Genomic DNA, 27,789 nt, shown 5'->3' with positions numbered 1-27,789 from the left:
GAGCCAAGCAACAAAATTGATATGAGTGATGGAAGGTCTCACTTACCAAGGAAGGTTAGATAAACTGGGCTTATTTAGTCTGGAAAAAAAACACGTCTTAAAGGAGATCTAATTAATATGTTGAAATTCATGAGAGGGCAATATGAAATCTTGTTACTAGGCTTGTGCAAAGGACTAAGGGGCATGATCTGTGCATGGAGGAAAAAAGTTTAGACAATTTATTTAGTTTTTTACACTAAGAGTGATTAAAATATGGAATGTATTTCCACAGGAAGTAGTTATAGCAAATTTTATATCTGTGTTTAAGGGAAGGGGAGGGGTTTAAATGCTTTCCTTGCATTGAAAGACATCAATGGATATGAATACTAGGTACCGGTAATTCATGTGGTGTTGATCCAGGGATTTTATATGATTGCCATCTGGAGTCTGGAAGGATTTTTTTCCCTTTTGGGGCTAATTGGACCATGCCTTGTAAGGGTTTTTCGCCTTCCTCTGGATCAACAGGAATATGTGAGGATGCAGGATAGTGTTGTACTTTATTTTCTGGGTGAACTGGATGTATATATGTCTTTTTACAACCCAAATAACTATATATGCAGCAACCACATTGTAATAATCACAGTGCAAGACAGCGCATCTGTATACATTGTGATTACTACAGTAAACTAACATCACAGCGGCTGCTGTGATGACGGAAGAAACCATAGAGAGTGGTTCCCATAGTAACGGCATCACCGCTACAGGGAGCCGCTCTCTATGGTTTCCTCCGTCATCTCAGCAGCAGCCGCCGAGGGGCGCGCTGCTGTGAGTCAGGTACCGGAGCAGGACGGGGATAGAGGAAGCGGCGCCGCCTAAGGTAATAGCAGCGGCGGCCACGGGGGATGCGGGGAGGGGCACTAACAACCTACCCACCCACCTACCCATACTGGGACTATACTGGGGCACTATGCTAGCCATACTGGGGCACTATGCTAGCCATACTGGGGCACTATGCTAGCCATACTGGGGCACTATGCTAGCCATACTGGGAACTATACTAGCCATACTAGGCAATATACTAGCTATACTGGGCAATATACTAGCTATACTGGGACACTATACTAGCTAAACTCGGCACTTTACTAGCTATACTGGGGGACTACCTACCTATACTGGGCACTATACTAGCTATACTGGGGGACTACCTACCCATACTGGGCACTTTACTAGCTATACTGGGCACTATACTAGCTATACTGGGCACTATACTAGCTATACTGGGACACAATGGGGGGGGGGGGAATCACGCGGCCAGCATTTCCTACCCCCGGCTTATATGGGGGTCAAATTTTTTTTCCTGGTTTTGCTTGCGAGTATATACGGTATATACATACTTCTCTTCCAGCCACCCAATAAATAGATTTGCAAGGGCCGGAGCAGCCGAGCTGCCCATTGCTGTTTCCCTATGTCGCCTGTACCACTGTGTCTCGAATCTAAAACAATGTATTAACTCCAAACCGTCCAATATGAACTCTGTGGGAATTATTTAATGATGGGAGTTCTCAAGAAAGTGCCTAACCGCCTCAAGGCCAGCCAAGTTTGGTATTGATGTATATAAGACCCCTATATCCATAGTGCATAGAAATGTGGACTTTTCTATATCTCTTTGACTACTCAGCTTGTGCAAAAAGTCATTTGTGCCCTTAAGATAAGTCGGTAGTTCTTTCACTAGGGGTTGCAGGATAAAGTCTATGAACTGTGCCAGGGGTTCTGTCACAGACTCAGACCCAGACACAATTGGTTAAAACTTCAAAGGATCTACCCCCTTGTGAACCTTGGGAAGGCCATAAATGACGGGTCTTTGAGGGAATTCAATATTCATGTAGTCAAACTCGTGCCCATATCTAGCAAAGAATAGATGTGAAACACGGGTTGCTACATATGAAAGAAAAGAATGCAAATGAGGAGTAACACATGAAAAAGGGAACCTGATGCCCAAAGAAGCTGTACATGAATGAGAGGGGCTGCAGTACATGGATGTTACACATGGAGGAGGGGGCTGCACATGGAATGGGAGGGGCTGCAGTACATGGATGTTACACATGGAGGAGGGGGCTGCACATGGAATGGGAGGGACTGCAGTACATGGATGTTACACATGGAATAGGGGGCTGCGCATGGAATGGTAGGGACTGCAGTACATGGATGTTACACATGGAAGAGGGGGCTGCACATGGAATGGGACTGCAGTACATGGATGTTACACATGGAAAAGGGGGCTGCACATGGAATGGGAGGGACTGCAGTACATGGATGTACACATGGAAGAGGGGGCTGCACATGGAATGGGAGGGGCTGCAGTACATGGATGTTACACATGGAAGAGGGGGCTGCACATAGAATGGGAGGGACTGCAGTACATGGATGTACACATGGAAGACGGGGCTGCACATGGAATGGGAGGGGCTGCAGTACATGGATGTTACACATGGAAGAGGAGGCTGCACATGGAATGGGAGGGGCTGCAGTACATGGATGTTACACATGGAAGAGGGGGCTGCACATGGAATGGGAGGGGCTGCAGTACATGGATGTTACACATGCAAGAGGGGGCTGCACATGGAATGGGAGGGACTGCAGTACATGGATGTTACACATGGAAGAGGGGGCTGCACATGGAATGGGAGGGGCTGCAGTACATGGATGTTACACATGGAAGAGGGGGCTGCACATGGAATAGGAGGGGCTGCAGTACATGGATGTTACACATGGAAGAGGGGGCTGCACATGGAATGGGACTGCAGTACATGGATGTTACACATTGTTACACATGGAAAAGGGGGCTGCACATAAAATGGGAGGGACTGCAGTACATGGATGTTACACATGGAAGAGGGGGCTGCACATGGAGTGGGAGGGGCTGCAGTACATGGATGTTACACATGGAAGAAGGGGCTGCACACGGAATGGGAGGGACTGCAGTACATGGATGTTACACATGGAAGAGGGGGCTGCACATGGAATGGGAGGGACTGCAGTACATGGATGTTACACATGGAAGAGGGGGCTGCACACGGAATGGGAGGGACTGCAGTACATGGATGTTACACATGGAAGAGGGGGCTGCACATGGAATGGGAGGGACTGCAGTACATGGATGTTACACATGGAAGAGGTGCCTGCACATGGAATGGGAGGGACTGCAGTACATGGATGTTACACATGGAAGAGAGGGCTGCACATGGAATGGGAGGGACTGCAGTACATGGATGTTACACATGGAAGAGGGGGCTGCACATGGAATGGGAGGGACTGCAGTACATGGATGTTACACATGGAAGAGGGGGCTGCACATGGAATGGGAGAGACTGCAGTACATGGATGTTACACATGGAAGAGGGGGCTGCACATGGATTGGGAGGGACTGCAGTACATGGATGTTACACATGGAAGAGGGGGCTGCACATGGAATGGGAGGGGCTGCAGTCCATGGATGTTACACATGAAAGAGGGGGCTGCAGTACATGGATGTTACACATGGAAGAGGGGGCTGCACATGGAATGGGAGGGACTGCAGTACATGGATGTTACACATGCAAGAGGGGGCTGCACATGGAATGGGAGGGACTGCAGTACATGGATGTTACACATGGAAGAGGGGGCTGCACATGGAATGGGAGGGATTGCAGTACATGGATGTTACACATGGAAGAGGGGGCTGCACATGGAATGGGAGGGGCAGCAGTACATGGATGTTACACATGTAGAGGGGGCTGCAAATGGAATGGGAGGGGCTGCAGTACATGGATGTTACACATTGTTACACATGGAAAAGGGGGCTGCACATAAAATGGGAGGGACTGCAGTACATGGATGTTACACATGGAAGAGGGGGCTGCACATGGAGTGGGAGGGGCTGCAGTACATGGATGTTACACATGGAAGAAGGGGCTGCACACGGAATGGGAGAGGCTGCAGTACATGGATGTTACACATGGTAGAGGGGGCTGAACATCGATTTGGAGGGGCACTGCTGCACATAGCTGAAGCTCCAACATACTTAGCCTGGAGCAGAAAAGCTATAAATCCGGCCTTGGTTGAGGCCATGACCATTCTCTGTGTTGGATGTATTTCTGGAGGTGTGAGGTGGTCGCCCTTCAGGCTCGGTTACCTCCTGTATATATGTACAAAGAGGCATTACTTGGGTCTCGCTGGACTGTGTGTGTTTCTGGGTTAGTACTTTAGTAGGCGTTAGTCTAATTTATGGGACCCAGCAGGAAACCTCATAGGGAAATTCCACTAACATGATTGGGTGGACAGCACCCTCCTGAACTGCTAGGTGTCTGGTTGTAGTATATGCCCACACTATTCAGCCAATCACAATGCTTTATGCTGTAGAGGGTGCTGTGATTGGAGAACTGTTCCCTATGAGGTTTCCTGCTGGGTCCCCTGAACTAGAATAGCGCCCTTTTGTGTTTATCTCATCATGTCTCCTCTGTTCAGGATATTTAATGCTTTAATAAATCAATTCACTAACCAGCGTGAAAGAGTCCTCGGGATTCTGTGTAAAGATGCTTCCATCCATGTGCACTTTGTATCAGAATCAGAATTCGTTTATTTCGCCAAGCACGGTTGCACCGTGCCCGGAATTAGGTTTGGCACGTTGATTGGCAAAGAAAGAGTTGTACAACAGACAAGAATACTACAACATAACAAGCAAAGTACAGCAGAACAATACAATACAACAGATAAGGAGTAATACAGCATTTGCGGTAGGTCAGTTGTGGGTCTAGCGGGGACAGCAGCGTGTAGCAGAAGATAATTCTAGTACGACCTAGGCAGGCAGTAAACAGAGCGGCCGCAGCCGAAGTCAGATATTAGTCCGGTAGATGGCTGCAGGGGCGGTCGGTGGAATGGGCAGAGTTCAAGGCTCTGACGGCCGTGGGAAAAAAAGTGTTCATGCGCCTAGTAGTCTTAGCAGGGATGGCCCGAAACCTCCGGCCCAGTTTGAGTCGAGTGAAAAAACTGTGGCCAGGGTGAGAGGGGTCGCCCACAATTTTCATTGCTCTATTTCGCAGTCTAGTATTGTAGATAAGATCTAGAGGGGGGAGGGGTTTTCCAATAATCCTCTCCACTGAGCTGATGACCCTCTGGAGTTTATATCTGTTGCTGGCGGTGCAGCTAGCGAACCAGACCAAAATGGATGAGCAGAGGACCGACTCGATTGTAGCAGAGTAGAAGGACCTCAGAAGTTCATGGGCCATACCAAACTTCTTAAGTTGGCGAAGGAAGAAGAGTCTTTGCTGTGCCTTCCTCTGAGTTGCAGTAGTGTTTGCCCTCCAGGTCAGGTCATCAGAGATGGTTGTACCCAGGAGGCGGACATTGGGAACCCTAGCGACCTCGATGCTCTCGATATATACAGTATCGGAGGGGGGTTGCTGGCATGCTTCCTGAAATCAATGACCATCTACACTGTTTTGGCTGTGTTAAGAACCAGCCCATTCTCATTGCACCAATTGCAGATTCTGTCCACCTCCTTGTGGTAAGCCTGCTCATCGTTCTCACTAATAAGGCCAATGATTGTGGTATCGTCCGCAAATTTGATGATTTTGACAGAGTCCTCTGTGGATATGCAGTTATTCGTGTATAGAGAAAACAGAAATGGTGACAGGACGCAGCCCTGAGGGGCTCCAGTGTTGGTCCCTCTGGGTCTGGAGGATATGTCGCCCAGCTTCACAACCTGGGACCTGTTCGAGAGAAAGTCTGTGATCCAGAGACGGAGGGTTGGATGGACTTTGAGCTCCATGAGGTTGTCGTGCAGAATGCGGGGGCAGATAGTATTAAAGGCCGAGCTGAAGTACAGGAGAAGAACTCTAGCATATGAGTTTGGCCTGTCGAGGTGGTTAGTGATAAACTCCAGGCAGATGTTGATAGCGTCGTCAGTAGACCTGTTTGCTCTGTACGCGTAACATTCTTGAGCAGCAGCAGTACCGCTCTTTCAAAAGTCTTCATGACCACCGAGGTTAGGGCAATGGGCCTGAAGTTGTTTAGGTCAGAAACCCCTTGCTTTTTCGGGATGGGGATGATGGTGGATTCCTTGAAGCAAGTAGGGACTTTCCCTTCGGTGAGGGACCTGGCGAAGATAGAGGTCAGGACAGGGGCCAGCTGACGTGCGCAGGACTTCAGACATGCAGGTGATACGCCATCAGGGCCAGATGCTTTCCTGGCATTCAAGGAAGACAAGAGGTACAGAACAATGGCCTCGGATACTGTCAAGGGGGGGCATGTGCTCGAGCTAGGTTCAATGCTCTTATAGGCAGAGAGGGGGGGGGGAGTGAGGAGTAGACGGCCCCCCAGAGGTGCCCGGAACCTCAAACCTGCAATAAAAGTTACTGAGTTCCTCAGCTAGCTCGGAGCAGGGGGTAGCCTGTTGGGAAGGAGGCTTGTAGCTGGTGGCAGCCTTCAGGCCCTTCCAGACAGGAAGGAATAAAGGAAACATTGTAAAACAACACTTAAAGAGAATCTGTATTGTTAAAATCGCACAAAAGTAAACATACCAGTGCGTTAGGGGACATCTCCTATTACCCTCTGTCACAATTTCGCCGCTCCCCGCCGCATTAAAAGTGGTTAAAAACAGTTTTAAAAAGTTTGTTTATAAACAAACAAAATGGCCACCAAAACAGGAAGTAGGTTGATGTACAGCATGTCCACACATAGAAAATACATCCATACACAAGCAGGCTGTATACACCCTTCCTTTTTAATCTCAAGAGATCATTTGTGTGCTTCTTTCCCCCTGCAGCTATCTTCCACTGAAGTGTCAGGCTGTTTCTTCCTGCAGAGTGCAGACAGCTGTGCCTGTATGTAATTCCTCAGTATGTGAAAGCCCAGCCAGCTCAGAGGACGATTTATCCAGCTTGTAAAAGATAATAGAGCAGAGAGAAGCTGCACTAATCTAAATAATACACAGGCAGTGTGCAGAGAGGGGCCTGGAGGTGGGAGATTCATCACAGAACCACAACACTGAAGAACTTGGCAGCCTTCCAGACACAGCCTGATAAGTCTGACAAGAGAGAGATAAGTTGATTTATTACAGAGATGGTGATAGTAGAACATGCTGCAGTAAGCCAGAACACATTAGAATAGCTTTTGGAACTTGTAGGATGATAAAAAACAGGATGCAATTTTTTGTCACGGAGTCTCTTTAAGGTCATCACATTTCCCACACTCAGTGCATTAATAGAGCTTCTCACCGGTAATGATAGAGTGATAAGCGAAACTGAACAAGCCAGTTATTGGCTGCTGCTCTGCATCCTCCCTACTTCCAGCTCTGTCAGGTAGATGGAGCGCAGTGTGCAGCAGCCACTAACAGGCAAGGCCAGGTTCACTGAAGGAAAAGCTGTCTCACTGATCCTTACTTCTCACCAGTGAGTTCTATTATGTTTGGCAAGAGTTGATGTCTGTGCAAAACATTTCCCACACTCAGCACATGAATATGGCTTCTCACCAGTGTGAGTTCTCTCATGTTTGACAAGGTATGCTTTAAGTGCAAAACATTTCCCACACTCAACACATGAATACGGTTTCTCATCAGTGTGAGTTTGCTTATGTTTGACAAGGTTTCCTTTAATTCCAAAACATTTCCCACACTCAGCACATGAATAGGGCTTCTTACACATGTGAGATCTCTCATGACTGACCAGATGTGACTTCTGAAAAAAACATTTCCCACAGGTGGAACAGGAATGAGACCCTCCAGTAGGGGGAGAGCTCTGCTGGGTATGAGACACCCCAGGATTAGACAGGTGAGGGGAGACTGGGGGAATATTTGGAGGAGCCTCTTGTCTAATGACATCATCATCCGTTGTACAGTCTGTGGATACAGAGAGACGAGTCTCTGAGAGGTTCCTGATGCCGGGACTCCGTCCTGCAAATAGAGAAACATCATCACTTCCTGTTAGAGAATTCTGAGGGGAGGAATAATTATCATTAGGGATAGTCAGTGGGATGCTAATAATTCCAAGTTGATGCAAAGTTTATGCAGATTGGAGATGGAGCAAATGCAGCAGCTGCATCTGATCAGAAGCATACAATTTGCATTGCAGTCAGAGTTATTTGCATCTCATTGGCCATACATGGAAAAGCAGGAAATTGTAGAGCTTGATGAGACAATGGGCTCTATTCACAATCATTTATCGTATGGCGGTAAACAAAAGTCAGAAAATTACCGACGGAAATAAGACCATGTTGACATTCACAAAGTTTTCCGCATGATATTTACAGATGCGGAAAAGTGCAAAAATAATACAAAAATGTTAAAATTGTTAAATACGATTATTTTCTTCACAAAAAACTAAATTCACATAAAAGGGGCACATTATTTATGCCTTAACTACTGATTTTTTATCACCTGCAAGTGCCTGGTGATAATTTTTGCTTCCCAATAATTTGAATGGCGTCTAGAGCTTTTAGCGCTGTGTCTGTTGGACTTTAAAACATTTATTTTGACTATTTTTTTCCACATGTTTAACGGTTTCCACATCTTTTTACCGCCATCTACTCGTATGCGGAAAACACGCAGACATTTTTTTGTAAATGCAGAAAAAAATGCAGAAATTTAACGATGGTGGTAATTTTGCAGTAATAAAAAAAGCCCAATGGACTCTAAGTTTTATACTTGTGACAGGCTGAGATACAAAAGTGACATGAATGTTTGATTGATTGATTGATAAGATTGGTGTCCACGATATATATCTTAGCTTCTTTTATAATGCTATGTACACACATGCAACAACGATCGTTCGTTGAGAACGACGAACGAACTTTTAATTGATGAAAGAACGATCTAAGTAAAGTTAGTTTTAAAATGTGTGTAACGATCTGATCGTTAGAACGAACGTTACATCACGTAAAGCAACTATTGCGCTTGCGCATAAAAATGAAAAGTTTCATGGAGAAATATCGAAATTCGCATGTCAAGCCTAGTACGAACGACCGTTTCCAACGATGTACTACTTTTGCAAACGATCGTCGTTGGTAAAAATCCGCCAAGCTAGATCATTCGTTTTTAACGATCTAGCTTGTCCGTCGTTAGACTTAATGATCGTTGGTTGCTTTTTTTAAACGATTGTCGTTTGAAACGATCGGGGAACGATCGTTTCAAACGACTATAGTCGCATGTGTGTACGCACCTTAAGGCAGTTATAATTCAAAATAACACATTTGTTCATTCTCATCAAAAACTGGCTATGAGATATTTCTAACCGTAACACTCTCATGGAAGATTGACCATGAGAGTGTTGCTATATTCTCATGGAAGATTGACCAGGAAATGCTGCTAGTCACAACACTAGTGGTTATTTAAGTAAACATGTTTTTTTCATTCTCATGGGCAACTGACCATGAGAATGTTGCTATGTCCAACACTAGTCAAAATATGAGATGTTGTGCGCAAGTTCTCACATAAGCAACAATAGTCAGACGTGTTCTATGACGCTTCTAAAGCACGTTGTGATCACGCAGTTATGTGCCTTATCTGCACAGGCGCAATGATACAAGCACATGGTGATCACGCACCCTTATCTGCACAGGTGCATGGATGAAACATGTTCTGGGCCTGCGCAGACATTTAATTCTGTCTATATAAAGGAGGGAAAATGCTTTCGAGTTGGGGGCTTTCGAACGACAAGCAGACATGCCGTCTGTTGGTGTAGCCAAGTATTCCCCCTCCGAGGTCGCTGAGGTCCCCCGATCTTCTCTGGGTGATGCTGCAATACTTTGTAAGAAATAATATTGATGTTCACTAATTACTCAAATACAATGCAACTATGATTCTGCAAGCCTAGATAATTATTATAACATGATTGTAGTTCAATAAATATTACTATTGAACCTTTCCTCATGTTTTGCTGCAATTCATTTTACCCACTACAGTGGTGAGCGAAGTTAGAGGGTTTAAAAACCCTTCCCGTGAGGCAAAACACAGGCCTATATGTACATATAGCAAGAAATCTGTGCTATGTTTGTAGAGCAATGTGGTTTCATTCAGGCCACGCCCACAGTGGTGCGCTAGGGTGTAACGGCCACTTTGACATCCGGCTTACTGCATTGCAAGGCACCACCCAACCCACATTTACAGTGCGGCGGTAGCATTGCGGTATAACCAGCTGTGCTATGGTAATGCACTGCATGCAGTACATTACTGCTAAATGGGCATCTTAAAAGACACCCGAAGCGAAAATAAACGAATGAAATAAACGATTGTATCTATCTTCCTTCTCCTAAAAATGACTTTTTAAGATATTCCACAGTTTTATTTTATGTTTAAATCTACTTTTTAAGTTGTAACAGTTTTATTGTTTTTGCTCAATGACACATTCATTGAAGTATGCCAGAGCTAAAATCTATGAACTACTGACCCTTTTTATCTCTTTCCTGCTCTCAGAAGCCATTTTCTGCTAGGAAAGTGTTTTATAGTCACTTCCTGTCTCAGTCAGGATTAAGTCAGCCACTTACATACCTGATATTTAACTCTTTCAGGCAGATAAAGATAAAAAGAAACACAGCATAGTTGTTAGTGTGCTTGGCACTGTACATACCCATGTCTATCTCATCATGTCACACGTCACTTCGGATATCCTTTAACAGATACAGTGAAGCATACTTTCATAGATTGTATACTTCACTGTATGTGACATAGCACTTCCGTTATGTGCAGTACGACTTTTTTGTTCCATAAGTCAGTGGCTCCATTTGGTTTGGGCCTTGACCAAGTGCTGGAGCACCCCGATCCTCTCCCTCTCTTCCCGCCATTAGAATCTTTAGCTCGCCCGGATGACATTAGGAGGCTGCCTGTCTGACTAGTGAGGAGAGAGAATCATGCAGTAATTAGGACATTACTCACTTCGCCAGGCAGTCAGTGTGAGACAGGTGAACTCCGTTGGAACTTGCTGCGGAGAGTGTGGGACATCCTGACTGCTAGGGGGCGCTGCTCATGTAAATGGATGTCGCACACAGTAATGAAGGGAAGGGAGCCTCTGATCTGCAGAGATATCCCTCTGGCCAGACGTGACCTGAGGTCTGCTCTCCCCACCACTTGTCTTCCTCTCCTTTATTTTTCTCTTAATCCTTAGCACTCATATGTCTCGCTATGCCGGACATCCCTGCAGCGGCGGTTTGCAGCTCATCAGGACCGCCGCAAACCGCCGATCACCATGCGACTGTTTGTGGGCATATATTACTACATGCCCACACTGTCCGTGCCCCCCAGCCCCATACCTTCTTTCCCCCATCAGCGCTAGAAGGAAGTGACATTTAGATTTAAATGTCACTTCCTTTTCTTTCTTGTTTTTTTTTTTTTTTTTTTTATAAAAAGTAGTTGCTGGTTAATTTTTGCAGATTCCATTCTGCAAAATTTTTTTTTAAAAATAATTGCACATTAAAAAATGTTTTTCTCGCAGATTGCCTGCAAAGTTATAGAAATAATGAATGGCATCCTATGGGATGGACTGGGGGAGGGTGTAAATAGTAGCCAGTATTTTATTGCTAATCTGCCCAGTTGAAATACCAACGATTGCATTGTGTGTAGGGACAGTAAGACCCGGGTGGCGGGCATAAAACCACCTATTATTGTGAAACTTGCTCACGCAGGACAGGATTACACCCAGGAAACTGTGTTTCAATTTACCATACCTTAACTTTCTCCTCTGCTACCAGCCAATAGAAGATGCCAAACTGTCCAAATAAAGTATCAAATTAAACGTTATAGTGTGTTCTTTAAAATAAGATATACCGTGTTACAGTGTTATGTTCCATGTTAAAATGGGTCAGAGAGTAAGAGGGAGAGCGTATGTCTTTAAAAAAAAAACTCCGGTCAGAAACGACTTCCTTTAGGAAAGAACTCAGAGTGGAAAGGGTTAAAGGACACCTTAACCACTTGCCGACCGCCCACAGCCGATGGGCAGCGGCAAAGTGGACGCCGAAAGGACCGCAATACGCCCAAGGGCGTTGCGTCCTTTCGGCATGCCGGGGAAGCGATCGAGTCATTGATGACGCGCGCTTCCCCTGGCAACTGGCTCCGCCCACCCGGGATGACAACCCGCCGGCTGTTCGGGACCGCTGGCGGGTTGTTAACCCCACGATCGCCGCATACAAATTGTATAACACACTTTGTAATGTATACAAAGTGTATTATACAGGCTGCCTCCTGCCCTGGTGGTCCCAGTGTCCACCAGGGCAGGCTGCAGCCACCCTAGTCTGCACCCAAACACACTGATCTCCCCCCCCCTTCCCTCTGATCGCCCACAGCACCCCTCAGACCCACATCTGCCCACCCCCCAGACCACTGTTTGCACCCAATCACCCCCCCAATCACCCATCAAACACTCCCTGTCACTATCTGTCAACGCTATTTTTTTTTATTCCCTAAACTGCCACCTGGGGACTCCTGATCACCCCCCCCACCCCTCAGATTCTCCCCAGACCCCCCCCCCCCTGTGTACTGTATGCATCTATCCCCCCTGATCACCTGTCAATCACCCATCAATTACCCCCTGTCACTGCCACCCATCAATCAGCCCCTAACCTGCCCCTTGCGCGCAATCTGATCACCCACCCACACCATCAGATCGCCCGCAAACCCGCCGTCAGATAACCTCCCAAGTGCATTGTTTACATCTGTTCTCTCCTCTAAACACCCACTAATTGCCCATCAATCACTCATCAATCACACCCTATCACCACCTGTCACTATTACCCATCAGATCAGACCCTAATCTGCCCCTTGCGGGCACCCAATCACCCGCCCACACGCTCAGATTGCCCTCAGACCCCCCGTTATCAATTCGCCAGTGCATTATTTACATTTGTTCTTCCCTGTAATAACCCACTGATCACCTGTCAATCACCTGTCAATCACCTATCACCCATCAATCACCCCCTGTCACTGCCACCTATCAATTAGCCCCTAACCTGCCCCTTGCGGGCAATCTGATCACCCACCCACACCATCAGATCGCCCACAGACCCGCCGTCAGATCACCTCCCAAGTACATTGTTTACATCTGTTCTCTCCTCTAAACACCCACTAATTACCCATCAATCACACCCTATCACCACCTGTCACTGTTACCCATCAGATTAGACCCTAATCTGCCCCTTGCGGGCACCCAATCACCCGCCTACACGCTCAGATTGCCCTCAGAACCCCCTCCCCACTTATCAATTCGCCAGTGCATTATTTACATCTGTTCTTCCCTGTAATAACCCACTGATCACCTGTCAATCACCTATCAATTACCCCCTGTCACTGCCACCCATCAATCAGCCCCTAACCTGCCCCTTGCGGGCAATCTGATCACCCACCCACACTATCAGATCGCCCACAACCCCGCTGTCAGATCACCTCCCAAGTGCATTGTTTACATCTGTTCTCTCCTCTAAACACCCACTAATTACCCATCAATCACCCCCTGTCACCACCTGTCACTGCTACCCATCAAATCAGACCCCTATCTGCCCCTTGCGGGCACCCAATCACCCGCCCACACCCTCAGAACGCCCTCAGACCCCAGCCCTGATCACCTTGCCAGTGCATTGCTTGCATCTATTCCCCCCCCCCCCTCTAATCACACCTTGAGACACCCATCAATCACCTCCTGTCACCACCTGTCACCCCCTAGCACACCTACTCATCAGATCAGGCCCTAATTTGCCCCGTATGGGCTCATGATCACTCGGCCAAACCCTCAGACCCCCTTCCGATCACCTCCCCAGTGCATTGATTGCATCTATTTCCCCTCTAACCACCCCCTGAGACACCCATCAATCACCTCCTGTCACCCCCCTAGCACTCCTATCCATCAGATCAGGCCCAATACAACCTGTCATCTAAGAGGCCACCCTGCTTATGACTGGTTCCACAAAATTCGCCCCCTCATAGACCACCTGTCATCAAAATTTGCAGATGCTTATACCCCTGAACAGTCATTTTGAGGCATTTGGTTTCCAGACTACTCCTCACGATTTTGGGCCCCTAAAATGCCAGAGCAGTATAGGAACCCCACAAGTGACCCCATTTTAGAAAAAAGACACCCCAAGGTATTCCGTTAGGTGTATGATGAGTTCATAGAAGATTTTTTGTCAAAAGTTAGCGGAAATTGATTTTTACTGTTTTTTTTTACAAAGTGTCATTTTCCACTAACCTGTGCCAAAAAATAAAATCTTCTATTAACTCACCATACAACTAACGGAATACCTTGGGGTGTCTTCTTTCTAAAATGGGGTCACTTGTGGGGTTCCTATACTACGCCTCACGTTTAGGGCCCCTAAAATGCCAGGGCAGTGTAGGAACCCCACAAGTGACCCCATTTTAGAAAGAAGACACCCCAAGGTATTCCGTTAGTAGTATGGTGAGTTCATAGAAGTTTTTATTTTTTTAGGCATTTAGGCATTTAGGCATTTTAGGGGCCCTAAACCGTGAGGATTAGTCTAGAAACCAAATGCCTCAAAATGACCTGTGAAATCCTAAAGGTACTCATACAAGACAAATAACATTTATATTGCGCTTTTCTCCTTGCGGACTCAAAGCGCCAGAGCAGAGCAGCAGCCACTAGGGCGCGCTCTATTGGCAGTAGCAGTGTAAGGGAGACTTGCCAAAGGTCTCCTACTGAATTAGTGCTGGCTTACTGAACAGGCAAAGCCGAGATTCGAACCCTGGTCTCCTGTGTCAGAGGCAGAGCCCTTAACCATTACACCAGCAGCCAACTGCACTCATACGATGTTGGGCCCCATAGCGCAGTTAGGGTGCAAAAAAGTGCCACACGTGGTATCGCCATACTCAGGAGAAGTAGTATAATGTGTTTTGTGGTGTATTTTTACACATACCCATGCTGGGTGGGAGAAATATCTCTGTAAATGAACAATTGTGTGTAAAAAAAAAAATTGTCATTTACAGAGATATTTCTCCCACCCAGCATGGGTATATGTAAAAATACACCACAAAACACATTATACTACTTCTCCTGAGTACGGCGGTACCACATGTGTGGCACTTTTTTGCACCCTAACTGTGCTAAGAGACCCAAAGTCCAATGAGTACCTTTAGGATTTCACAGGTCATTTTGAGAAATTTGGTTTCAAGACTACTCCTCACGGTTTAGGGCCCCTAAAATGCCAGGGCAGTATAGGAACTCCACAAGTGACCCCATTTTAGAAAGAAGATACCCCAAGGTATTCCGTTAGTAGTATGGTGAGTTCATAGAAGATTTTATTTTTTGTCACAAGTTAGCGGAAATTAATTTTTATTGTTTTTTTTTTTTCACAAAGTGTCAATTTCCGCTAACTTGTGACAGCAAAAAAAATCTTCTATGAACTCACCATACTCCTAACAGAATACCTTGTGGTGTTGTCTTTCTAAAATGGGGTCACTTGTGGGGTTCCTAAACTGCCCTGGTATTTTAGGGGCTCTAAACCGTGAGGAGTAGTCTTGAAACCAAATGTCTCAAAACGACCTGTGAAATCCTAAAGGTACTCATTGGACTTTGGGCCCCTTAGCACAGTTAGGGTGCAAAAAAGTGCCACACATGTGGTATCGCTGTACTCTGGAGAAGTAGTATAATGTGTATTTGCACACATACCCATGCTGGGTGGGAGAAATCTCTCTGGAAATGAACTATTGTGTGTAAAAAAAATCAAAACATTGTCATTTACAGAGATATTTCTCCCACCCAGCATGGGTATGTGTAAAAATACACCCCAAAACACATTATACTACTTCTCCTGAGTACGGCAATACCACATGTGTGGCACTTTTTTGCAGCCTAACTGCGCTAAGGGGCCCAAAGTCCAATGAGCATCTTTAGGCTTTACAGGGGTGCTTACAATTTAGCACCCCCCAAAATGCCAGGACAGTAAACACACCCCACAAATGACCCCATTTTGGAAAGTAGACACTTCAAGGTATTCAGAGGGGGGCATGGTGAGTCTGTGGCAGATTTCATTTTTTTTTGTCACAAGTTAGCAGAAATGGAAACTTTTTTTTTGTTTGTTTTATTTTTGTTTCAAAGTGTCATTTTCCGCTAACTTGTGACAAAAAAATAAAATCTTCTATGAACTCACCATGCCTCTCAGTGAATACTTTGGGAAGTCTTCTTTCCAAAATGGGGTAATTTGGGGGGTATTTATACTATCCTGGAATTCTAGCCCCTCATGAAACATGACAGGTGGTCAGAAAAGTCGGAGATGCTTCAAAATGGGAAAATTCACTTTTGGCACCATAGTTTGTAAACGCTATAACTTTTACCCAAACCAATAAATATACACTGAATGGTTTTTTTTTTTCAAAGACATGTAGCACAATAAATTTGGACAAAAAATGTATACAGAAATTTTACTTTATTTGACAAATTTTATCACAGAAAGTTAAAAAAAAATCATTTTTTTTACAAAATGCATGTCTTTTTTGATGAATATAATAAAAACTAAAAATCGCAGCAACAATCAAATAGCACCAAAAGAAAGCTGTATTAGTGACAAGAAAAGGAGGGAAAATTCATTCAGATAGTAGGTTGTATAACCGAGCAATAAACCGTGAAAGCTGCAGTGGTCTGAATGGAAAAAAAGGCTCTGGTCCTTAAGGGGTAGAAAGACTGGTCCTCAAGTGGTTAAGCAAGATGGATATGGAGGCTGAAAAAGCTGAGCCTGTTTGTCTCTGTGCTACCGTGCAGGCATTAGCAGTCTGAGGCTACACAGTGCAGCCATGCACCCAGCTTGTCGGTCTGCTTTGCGGGGGAGGGGGGGCATCGCTGGAATGGCAAGGCAGAGAGGTGAAGGGAGACAAGGGAAGCATCTAGGGGATCCAGATACTTCCATCTACTTAAATAAGTACCCAAATTCATCACCGTTTTCCCTTCAGGTTAAACACCTAAACCTTCTTCCTGTTGCCGTATTCTAACTAAACACCAGCGGTGTAACTACACTGGACCATCCCCCCTTCTCCCAACCTACATAATGGGGGTGTTTTGTGTGCTGGGCTTGGGATCAAGGGGGGGGGACATAATGTATAGCAGCAGCAGAGCTAAACAGGCCCTTTTTCATTTCCTTTTCAGTTTGCAAGTGCCGTGCAGCCAGCCAATCACCATGCAGGTTCAGTCACATGTTGCTTGGCAACTGTCTGGCTGAGCTCCACTTGCACACTGAAGAGGAAGTGAAGGAACCTGTATTGTCGACAGAAGTAGGTAATGTATACTGCTCCACTGCTGCTCTGCAATATGTACAGGATCAGGGTACCGTTCCCGGGCCACTCCCATGCTGGGGTTATTGTTACGCATCTGAAGCTCCACCCCCCAGCTCCCAGGCCAATTCCCCGCTGGGGTTATTGTTAGATATCTTAAGCTCCACCCCAGCTCCCGAGCCCCTCCCAAGCAGGGGTTATTGTTATGCACCAGTTTAAAACTCAAATGTTCACCATAAATGTTAGAGTACAAATCTTGTAGATGTAAAACTGCAATGTAAACCTCAGATTTAGTGATGCAGGAATATACAGGTGCTAGGGTTAGTAACTCACTAACTTGCCCATAAACCATTACACGTCTGAAGCTCCGCCTACCTTCCTAGGAAAAAGGTTGTGGCATTTTCTGCCCGAAGAGTGCCAAAGCACTGTGGCCACCTCCATCTGAGTTGCCACGGCCACAGCAACCCAGGTGGGGGTGGCCACAGAACTTTTTCCAGCCAGGGGGCGGAAGGGTGAAGCTCAAGACTTCTAATGATTTATGGGCAAGCTGATGAGTTATTAAAACTGGCACCCACTGATCCTTACATCACTAAGACATTGCTGATACCTGACCTCCATCCTAACCTTAAAGAGGAGCTGTCAGCCATACTATATCAGAAAAACACACATGTATAAGTAGATAAATACTTGCTCTACTTTCATATGTATTGCACTGTCCACATTTTAATTTTAGTGATTTTTCTACAGTAAAAAAAGAGAAAATCCTTTATAGCATTTCCCATTTTAAGTGTGGCTATTTTGAAGCCAATTCTGATGTCATTTCCTCCCTTACTCTCCTCTGCCTGATTTGCCCACCCTTCACTATAGAAAGTGCATTGTCTCAGCATGAGAAATATTGGCCAATCAGAGAGGAACAGAGGTGTGGGAGGGGAAAACAGGAGGGAAAGAAGCTTAATTAATGCATTAGTTAAAGAGACACTGAAGCGGAAAAAAAATATGATATAGTGAATTGGTTGTGTACTATGAATAATTACTAGAAGATTAGCAGCAAAGAAAATATTCTCATACTTTTATTTTCAGGTACGGTATATAGTGTTTTTTTTAACATTGCATCATTCTATAATATGTGCAGATTACACAACACTCAGCATTCAAAATGAGTCTTTCAGAGCAGTCTGTGAAGTAATGACCTCTCCTCTAGCAGAGAAAAAGTAAACAGTTAACTTACAGTTGAGATAATAAAAGTCAGATAACAGCCCTCTCCACGACTAAGACTTAGTCGGAGAGTTAATGGCTTGTTTGCATAGAGATAACAACTGGAGTTTCTTAACTCTTCCTGTACTGGAAACAATTAGACTGATGTATCTGATCTTAATGTTTTATTTCTTAGCTGTACTACACATACAAATCATAATATCATAATTTTTTTTTCGCTTCAGTGTCTCTTTAAGTCTGAGGGGAATTAGAAAAGCAAAAAAGGACAACTCATTAGGTAGCTGCAACACCTATAGCTCTGCACCGGTGGTATTATGGTACTGGGATGGCAGAGAGTGGTCTTAACCACCACCCTTCTTCCTATTATTATTATTATTAACTAAATTTATATGGCGCCAACATATTATGCAGCGCTGTACAATAAATAAGGTTAAAGACATTGATAATGGGAGTGACAGTCAACAGAAAATAAGCAATAAGGTACACAATGCCATATCATACACTGGAGTAATAGTCTCAGTAATTCAGGTTCACGTTACTCTGTAAGCAGAGTGCACAGATACACAAGGAGGGAGGGCCCAGCAAGGCTTACAATCTAAGGGGGGGGGGGGGTGGTTAACATGATAGGAGAGGGCTGAGTGGAAATGACCTTGTTGTGATGTCAAATTGTGGAGAATTGCTGGTGTATTCTGGTAAATTTCATTCCATTGCTTTACCCAGGCCCGGATTTACATCAGAGGAGCCTGAAGACACAGATGTCCTGACACCCCAGACTTCCTTCTCCATGTACCTACAAACCCCCACTTTTTCCTCTATGAACCTATAAACCTGAGCCCAGCTGTCACTTCTACCTTACTTCCCTTGCCCATCATAGGTAGCTACAAGCGTCTCTTAGCATTAGGAAGCCAGATGTACCCTCCCCACAATGGAATGCCGAGAGCTAAGCGAGTAACCTCTCAGGACTCTGCACAGGGAAGGAGGGAGGCACTAGGGGAGGGGAGTGAGTTGCCCCTTCCATCTGCAGGCTTCCTGTAGGCATGTGCCTATAGTGCCTTATGGTAAATCCGGCCATGGCTTTACCCTTAAACTGACATCCTTTAAACACGAGCTGACGTCAGCTGTGAACTGACTAGCAGCCTTGCTTATATACACAGCCTGAGTAAATGTAATCAGGATGCATACCTATGAAATAGCCACCTGGAGATTTGAGCGCAGGGTAAAGCCGATATATCCGATATATAGCTCACCCTGCTCCCGGCGGTGTTAATTACTATTTCCCCTCCAGGTTGCCGTGGAGAGTGGGGGAATGATGTAATTCGGCTTACAGCTATTGCTGACGGACTAATTACATTGTTTTAAAAGTAATTTGAGCTTGGTAATAATTACAGCCTATGGTAGCACCAGCTGCACCCAAATCTCCTGTGCTGATCAGGATGGTCCACACGGCTGAGTGACTTAGTATATCAGCAGAGGGGGGTGGTCTCTACAAGCCTCATGCATATTAATCAGGATTGTAGGGCTAACAAACTGTTAGAAGTACACATAACGTCCTCACTGCAATATCAGCTTTTAGAAGAGGCTATATCTTTTTCCTTATGAATATCTGTGACACTGGCCAATGCAGTCCCTACAGCATGTAACCTAAAATCACATACTTTAATGTTATTTCTCATATTCAGCTTCCCTGTAATCTGTTGTAGCCACACCCACCACAAGTCGCATATACATCTCTCTATTGGTGCCCAGAGGTGCCCCAGATCTTCCAAAACCCCAGCAATGCCCCTGTGTGACGTTACCAAGCAGTTGGCTGATGGTGTAATGGTTAAGGGCTCTGCCTCCGACACAGGAGACCAGGGTTCGAATCTCGGCTCTGCCTGTTCAGTAAGCCAGCACTAATTCAGTAGGAGACCTTTGGCAAGTCTCCCTTACACTGCTACTGCCAATAGAGCGCGCCCTAGTGGCTGCTGCTCTGCTCTGGCGCTTTGAGTCCGCAAGGAGAAAAGCGCAATATAAATGTTATTTGTCTTGTCTTGTCTTGTCTTACCAAACTCTAATTTATAGGAGCTGCGGGGTAGAGGAAATATCCATTTATGTCTTAGAGAGCCAAAACCACTAATATGTTTTATGCTAGATTTCAATACAGTGCTGCCCATAATTATTCATACCCCTGATAAATTTTGACTTAGTTACTTTTATTCAACCAGCAAGTAATTTTTTGACGAGAAATGACATAGGTGTCTCACAAAAGATAAGACGACGATGTACAAGAGGCATTATTGTGGAAAAAAAAATCTTAGTTTTTATTTACATTTGAGCAAAAAATGTCCAGTCCAAAATTATTCATACCCTTCACAAACTGTCACAGTTTGTGGGAAAATGTAAAGCTCTATACCATTCCAAATAGTCCAAGCTGCTCTAAAGCATCCTAATTACCGTAATTAATTGGGAACAGCTGTTTTAATCAACTCAACAAATAAAAATCAGTAGCTCTCTGCAACTGGTTTGTGGACAGTCATGGCTAAGACAAAGGAGCTTAGTGAGGAACTGCGGTTGCACATTGTGGCTGCTCACAAGTCAGGAAAGGGCTAAAAGGCCATTTCTAAATGTTTTCAAGTTTCAGTGGCTACACTGCAAAGTATTATTAAAAATACAAGATGTTCTGCACTGTGAAGAATCTCAGAGCACGTTGTTGGAAGCCTAAAGTGACACCTGTGCTGGCCAGGAGGATAGTGAGAGAGGTGAAAAAGAATCCAAGGATCGCCACCAAGGTCAGGTGAATCTGGGCTCTGCTGGTGGCAATATCTCAAGGCAAACGATCCAGCCAATTGACCAGTGAACCTAATCACAGTAAACGGTAGGGCTGCACGATATATCATTTTAAAATCAATATCGTGATTTGTGGCAAGATGATTTCCTAATCGTCAACGTGGTCATTTTTTCATGCGTAATATTTTAAGCAAGCAGGCTTTTTACATGTACTATTTTAAGTGCAGACTATGCTGTGGAAATAGCGCGGGTAACAGGATATTACTCGCGTTATTTCTTTTAGTGAAATATACCCCTAATTAGTATTGTATTTCTGCTGCAAGGTGTAGCTGGATGCTTCTCATTCATCCACAATCTCCCCTCTCCACAAAACAGAACAAAGTACTTCAAATCCATCAGTGTATCTGTACTGCTGCTGTATGAGTACCTAGCATAGCCCCTAATATGGCCACTATGCAAGCAGTGACACATAACAACAATACAGATAAACATTTATTCCACATGTAAAGGACACCCGAAGTGAGAGGGATATAGTGGCTGCTGTATTCATTGCCTTTTAAAACAACACTAGTTGCCTTGTCCCCCTTTAGATCCTGTGTCTCTAATACTTTTAGCAATAGACCCTGAACAAGCATGCAACAGATCAGGTACTCTGACTCAGGTTTTACTGGATTAGCCATATGCTTGTTCCAGGGATTTGACTACTTACACACTACTTATGCCAGAATATCAAACGGGCCGCCAGGCAACTGGCATTATTTACAGGGAAATAAATATGGCAGCCTCCATATCCCTCTCACCTAGGGTTCCCTTTAAGCAATACCAGTTGCCTGGCTGTCCTGCTGATCCTCTGCCTTTTAGCCATGGACCCTGAACAAGCATAGATGAGAGGTTTCTGAAATTTTTGTAAAATTTGACAACATTTGCCAAATAAATCAGCAGGGCTGCCAGGAAACTGGTATTGTTTGAAAGGAAATAAATATGGCAGCCTCCATATACTTCTCGCTTCAGTTTCCCTTTAATGCTTGCTGATTACTCACCTGTTCTGCCCTTTGTAACAGTGTCCTCCTCTTTATTTGTCCCCAGCTTGTCACCCTCCTCCATAGACTGCTGATCACCCCTCACATACATCTCTTCTTCTTCCGCTTTAATTGTCTTCATTACGTCATCCCCTTCCATACACTGCTGATCACTCCTCAAATATTCCTTTTGTTCTTCCTCTTTAATTGTCCTAATTACGTCACCCTCCTCTATAGACTGCTGATCCCTCCTCACATATGTCTCTTCTTCCTCTTTAGCTGTCCTCATCATGTCACCCTCCTCCATAGACTGCCAATCACTCCTCACATACGTCTCTTCTTCTTCCTCTTTAATTGTCCTTATCATGACACCCTCCTCCATAGACTGCTGATCACTCCTCACATACGTCTCTTCTTCTTCCTCTTTAATTGTCCTTATCATGACACCTTCCTCCACAGTCTGCTGATCATTCCTCGCATATGCCTTCTCTTCTTCCTCTTTAATTGCCCTCATCATGTTTCCCTCCTCCATAGACTGCAGATCACTCCTCACATACGTCTCTTCTTCTTCCTCTTTAATTGTCCTTATCATGACACCCTCCTCCATAGACTGCTGATCACTCCTCATATACATCTCTTCTTCTTCCTCTTTAATTGCCCTCATCAGGTTTCCCTCCTCCATAGACTGCTGATCATTCCTCGCATATGTCTCTTCTTTCTCTTTATCCACAGCACTTACATATATCAGTTCTCCAACCTAAGTGCACAAAAATGAGAGAGACTTTAAACTCCTTGGCGGTAATGACGAGCTCAGCGCATCCATTACCGCCGGAGGGCGCCGCTCAGGCCCTAGTACGCCGATTTCCTTAAATGTTTTTTAAACACGCAGCTATTACTTTGCTAGCTGCATGTGGGGGTCGATCGCCGCCGCTCGCCACCGATGCGCCGCTACCCACTGCGTAATAGGGCCCCCCCAGACCCGCAGCCTGGCCAATCAGTGCCAGGCAGCACTGAGGGGTGGATCGGGACTCCGTGTGACGTCACAACGTTGATGACGTCATCGTGATAGTCGCCATGGCGACGGGGGAAGCCCTAAAGGAAATCCCGTTTAGAACGGGATTTACAGACGGGCAAACGTGCCGGCAGCGATCGGAGGGGTGGGAGGGACGCCACAGGGAGGGGGGAATCATGTAGCTAGCGCTAGGCTAGCTACATGATTTAAAAAAAATAAATAAAAAAAAACGATGCGCGGCCACCCTGGTGATCTTAATAGAATGCCAGGGTGGTTAAATAATACCGAAGTACTAAATTAAATTCTAAAAATGACACCCAGTGTGCGTGTGGGGAGGTGCGCATAGGCTAACCGCACCTCCTGTGGCCTGGCGTCTGCCTCCGTTCACCCACTTCTGCTGCCGTTGTGCAGGTCCTTGTCAGAGTGGTTGCGCCCTTTGACCCAGACATACTGTGCTGTGCATGTGCAATATGTCCTCTTGGGTGGCTTGTCACTGCGCTTGCCAGGAACCCAGTGTGCTGTGCATGTGCAGTATGTCCTCTTGGGTGGCTTGTCACTGCGCTTGCCAGGAACCCAGTGTGCTGTACGCACGCACGTGTGATGACGTATTCAGATTGGTCATAAGCCGCTCAAGAGGACATACTGCACATGCACAGCGCATAATGTTGGGACAAAGGGTGCCAACCGCTCTGACCAGGACCTGGACAATGGCAGCAATAGCAGGTGAATGGAGGCAGATGCTGGGCCATGGGAGGATCGGTAAGCCTATGCGTAGCTTCCAACACACAGGGCGTCATTTTTATAATTAGGACTAAGGTCTCCTTAAAAATGTGAATGCAGATAACAGCATGTACAGACTAGAGGGAAAGAATGTCACACAGTTTGGAGTCTCTGGGGGCACTTCGGCTGGTTTCACACTCAGGCCAGATGCACAATGGTGCGTTCACAGCATATCCTAAACAGATACGCCGTACTCCACCACCGTATTCCATAAATGTTCACACTACTCACCGCTGTGCCTCCAGCCCACCACCACCCTTCCACTCTGGACATTCTAGTCCTTTGCATGCTGACACCATCGCTGGGCTGAAACATAGGGATAGATCAATGGGATTCTTCCTACCTAGCAACAGGGAGAATTCTCATCTGTCAACCACTAAACCAATGAGAATCCTCCCTTGTGCTATGGAGGATTCCCTTTGTTCTCCTGAAATCCAATGATAGCCCTATAGTTCTGCCGGCATTCCAATACCAGAGCTTGTCCCTGAGCCCAGCAGCAGTCAGCCGGTGGGGAACTTGGTGGCAGAGAAGACACAGCAGACAGGTTAGTAGGTGCAGCATGGAGGCTACATAACCTAGAGGGAATGGGCAGACTTGCACTGGTTCTGTGAGCATCTGCAGCCCCCATTCTGTTGCCAGTATAGCACATGCTCTTCTGCTCTGCTGGATCGGGGAGTTTTTAAGGTTAGTGTGAATCTAGCCTTAGCCCCACTTACCTGATAACAGTGGGGGGTGGTGGGATCTTCCTGTAGACAATCAAGGGAATGAAGAGGACCTGTACATCTCTCTGGTGGGTTTCTGCTATTGAATCCATCTGTAGGAAACACACATACACAATGACTGATGAAAAATGGGTGTTATGCACTAAACAACAGTAACAGGCTGCCTGTGCATGGCAGTTTTACCATTACTAATGTCAGGGGAGTACCATCAATTTACTCATTAGCACCATGCGTGTTACCATAGCAACACATGGTGCTAATGGGTTAACGAACGGTGCTCCCTCTGCGTTAGTACTCTTTATCATTTCATAGCACATCAGGCCCATTGTCTTTATGTGATTATCAGGTGATGGGGGATCTAAGTGGACCATCCGTACTGCGCTCTCCTTTACAAGAAATTAAAGTCTCCTCTTACCTGGTGATGTGAGGGGCGGCTGATTCTCCACCATGGCGTCCTTGTATCCTCCTAAACACTGCCACTCCTGCATTGAGAAACAGACAGGGACATTCTGATAAACATGATGATACAGTCACCACCCAGACACACCCCTTGTTGTTACTGAACAATGTCCCATAATTGTCAGCACCGCTCACCTTTCCTGTCAGCAGCTCCATCATCTTCCTGGTGACTTCCAGAATCTTCTGCTTGTTGCGTCTCTCAGATATAAGGGAGTGAGGTTTGGGCACCATGATGGTCACATAATCACCAGACTTCAATGGAGGAAAACTCTGTATCAAAAGATCCACAATAATGTCACATGATCTTCCAGAATCCTCTTCACCCCTCTAGTCAGGAGTGCATTTTATTAAAAGAAATAAGAGTTACTACTGTATGTCATGTGACCTCCCAGAATCGTCCTCACCTCTCCAGTCAGTAGATAGATGATCTCCAGGGTGAGATTGAATAGCCTCTCAGTCATGTGACTCTGGTCCTTGTCCATTCTCAGTGATGTGGTCAAGTGATCCATACAGGATGTTCCTGCAGTTTGATAGATAATAAGGGGAAGATAATCTAGATTGTACAGGTGTTAGTGGTGAAACCACCAATACACAACCCCCCTCCCCACAGCACTCCCCATTGCTGTCACTGGTGGATGGTCAGGCATTCAGAGTATTGCAGGTAAGAAAAAGATGTTGGTTTCTAGCTACCTGTGCACTATACTCTCCCACTATAATACCTCCCACTGTTACCATTCCTGTGATGTCACAGCAGGCCTGGTAGTGGCAGATAGATGAGGAGTTGAGGAGAGAAGAGACAGAGACTGAGGCTAATGGGAGCAGAGGACTGAAGCACACTGTGACAGGTAGCCATAAACCAATAGAATTCCTTCCTTTTACTATGGTACATGGAGGTGGGGAAGGGAGCAATACTGGAGTGTAGACATGGTTATACAGGGGAGAAATAGCATCACTGGGGTGGGGGACATGAGATACTAGAGGATAATGGCAATGCTGGGGGCACACAGAAGGGACATAGCTATACTGGGGTTAGAAATAGCAGTACTGAGGTGGGGGGACATTATATACTGGAGGATAATTGCAATTCTTGGGGACACAGAAGGGACATGGCTATACTGGGGTTAAAAATAGCATTACTGGGGTGGGGAACATCAGACACTGGAGGATAATGGCAATGCTTGGGGTACACAGAAGGGACATGGCTACCTGGGGAAGAAATAGCATTACTGGGATGGGGGACATTAGATACTGGAGGATAAAGGCAATGCTGGGGAACATGGCTATACTGGAGGGGGGGGGGGGGGGGGGGGGGGTTGCATTATTAGAGTGGATTAAGGTAAATCACTACATGCTGGAGGCTAATGGCAATGCTGGACAGGGGGTGGGGGAGTTACATGGGGGGGGGGGACGACAACAACAACCATAAGGTGAGAACAACCATAATCCATGGCACATGTGGGAGGAGGGGGCGTTTAAAAACCTGGCAAACACAACAGTTACATAAAAGTCTCTTGTATCAAAATTACTTCAAGGGAGGATAATGACAGGATTGTGACAGATGTACTATGACGTCCTCTGTAACAAAGTATGTCCTCTGCTCTGCTCAAATATAACAAGAATCACACAATTACCTCTTGCAACAATATGTTTTCTTTACTTCCTGAGACTTCTCTTCCTGGTGTGTTACATCACTTCCTGTCTTCGGGTTACATCACTTCCTGTCTATGGGTTACATCACTTCCTCCTTTGAGATCAATTCAAGGGTGATCTAACCCCTCTTGCTGCGACCTGCTGTGCTTCAAGTTTGTGTTCTGTTTCTAGTCATTGGGAATAGCATTTAGATGCGGAACGCTAATCCCTAGTGAGATCAATCTGAGAGGCTGCGTTATACCCCAAGAGGCTGCATTATACACTGAGAGGCTGCAGTGTACACAGGGAGGCTGCATTGTACACAGAGAGGCTGCATTATACACAGAGAGGCTGCATTATACACAGAGAGGCTGCATTATACACAGAGAGGCTGCATTATACACAGAGAGGCTGCATTATACACAGAGAGGCTGCATTATACACAGAGAGAAGGCTGCATTGTACACAGAGAGAAGGCTGCAATGTACACAGAGAGGCTGCAATGTACACAAAGAGGCTGCACTGTACACAGAGAGGCTGCATTGTACACAGAGAGGCTGCATTATACACAGAGAGAAGGCTGTATTGTACACAGAGAGAAGGCTGCATTGTACACAGAGAGAAGGCTGCATTGTACACAGAGAGGCTGCAATGTACACAGAGAGAAGGCTGCATTGTACACAGAGAGAAGGCTGCATTGTACACAGAGAGAAGGCTGCATTGTACACAGAGAGAAGGCTGCATTGTACACAGAGAGAAGGCTGCATTGTACACAGAGAGAAGGCTGCATTGTACACAGAGAGAAGGCTGCATCGTACACAGAAAGGCTCCATCGTACACAGAAAGGCTCCATCGTACACAGAGAGGCTCCATCGTACACAGAGAGGCTCCATCGTACACAGAGAGGCTCCATCGTACACAGAGAGGCTCCATCGTACACAGAGAGGCTCCATCGTACACAGAGAGGCTCCATCGTAC

The 27,789-nt window shown here is 45.7% G+C and overlaps 2 protein-coding genes across 2 annotated transcripts in view; both read right to left on the bottom strand.

Moving 5' to 3' along the window:
- The window catches only part of LOC137537023 (uncharacterized), a 213,715-nt gene that overhangs the window by 61,918 nt on the left and 124,008 nt on the right, over window positions 1-27,789 (bottom strand). The window lies entirely within an intron of this gene.
- On the bottom strand, window positions 6,655-26,880 carry LOC137535125 (gastrula zinc finger protein XlCGF48.2-like). Its single transcript, XM_068256938.1, has 7 exons — window positions 26,814-26,880; window positions 25,587-25,702; window positions 25,318-25,452; window positions 25,139-25,205; window positions 24,718-24,815; window positions 22,231-22,966; window positions 6,655-7,906 (listed from the first exon to the last, which is right to left on the bottom strand). The coding sequence occupies exons 2-7, from the start codon at window positions 25,689-25,691 to the stop codon at window positions 7,401-7,403; spliced, it is 1,647 nt and encodes a 548-aa protein (XP_068113039.1). The 5' UTR covers window positions 25,692-25,702; window positions 26,814-26,880; the 3' UTR covers window positions 6,655-7,400.

The sequence above is a fragment of the Hyperolius riggenbachi genome, chromosome 10 (assembly GCF_040937935.1).
Source record: "Hyperolius riggenbachi isolate aHypRig1 chromosome 10, aHypRig1.pri, whole genome shotgun sequence".
Lineage (NCBI taxonomy): Eukaryota > Metazoa > Chordata > Amphibia > Anura > Hyperoliidae > Hyperolius > Hyperolius riggenbachi.
The sequence above is the reverse complement of the archived record's forward strand: the minus strand, read 5'-3'. Positions and strand labels throughout refer to the sequence as shown.

Excerpts from the sequence above, each read along its gene's own strand:
- LOC137535125 (XM_068256938.1), bottom strand. The coding sequence starts at position 25,691 with ATGGATCACTTGACCACATCACTGAGAATGGACAAGGACCAGAGTCAC. Across the intron at positions 24,816-25,138 it reads GCCGCCCCTCACATCACCAG|ATGGATTCAATAGCAGAAAC; the intron begins GTAAGAGGAGAC and ends TGTTTCCTACAG. Across the intron at positions 22,967-24,717 it reads CCACCCCCCACTGTTATCAG|GTTGGAGAACTGATATATGT; the intron begins GTAAGTGGGGCT and ends TTGTGCACTTAG.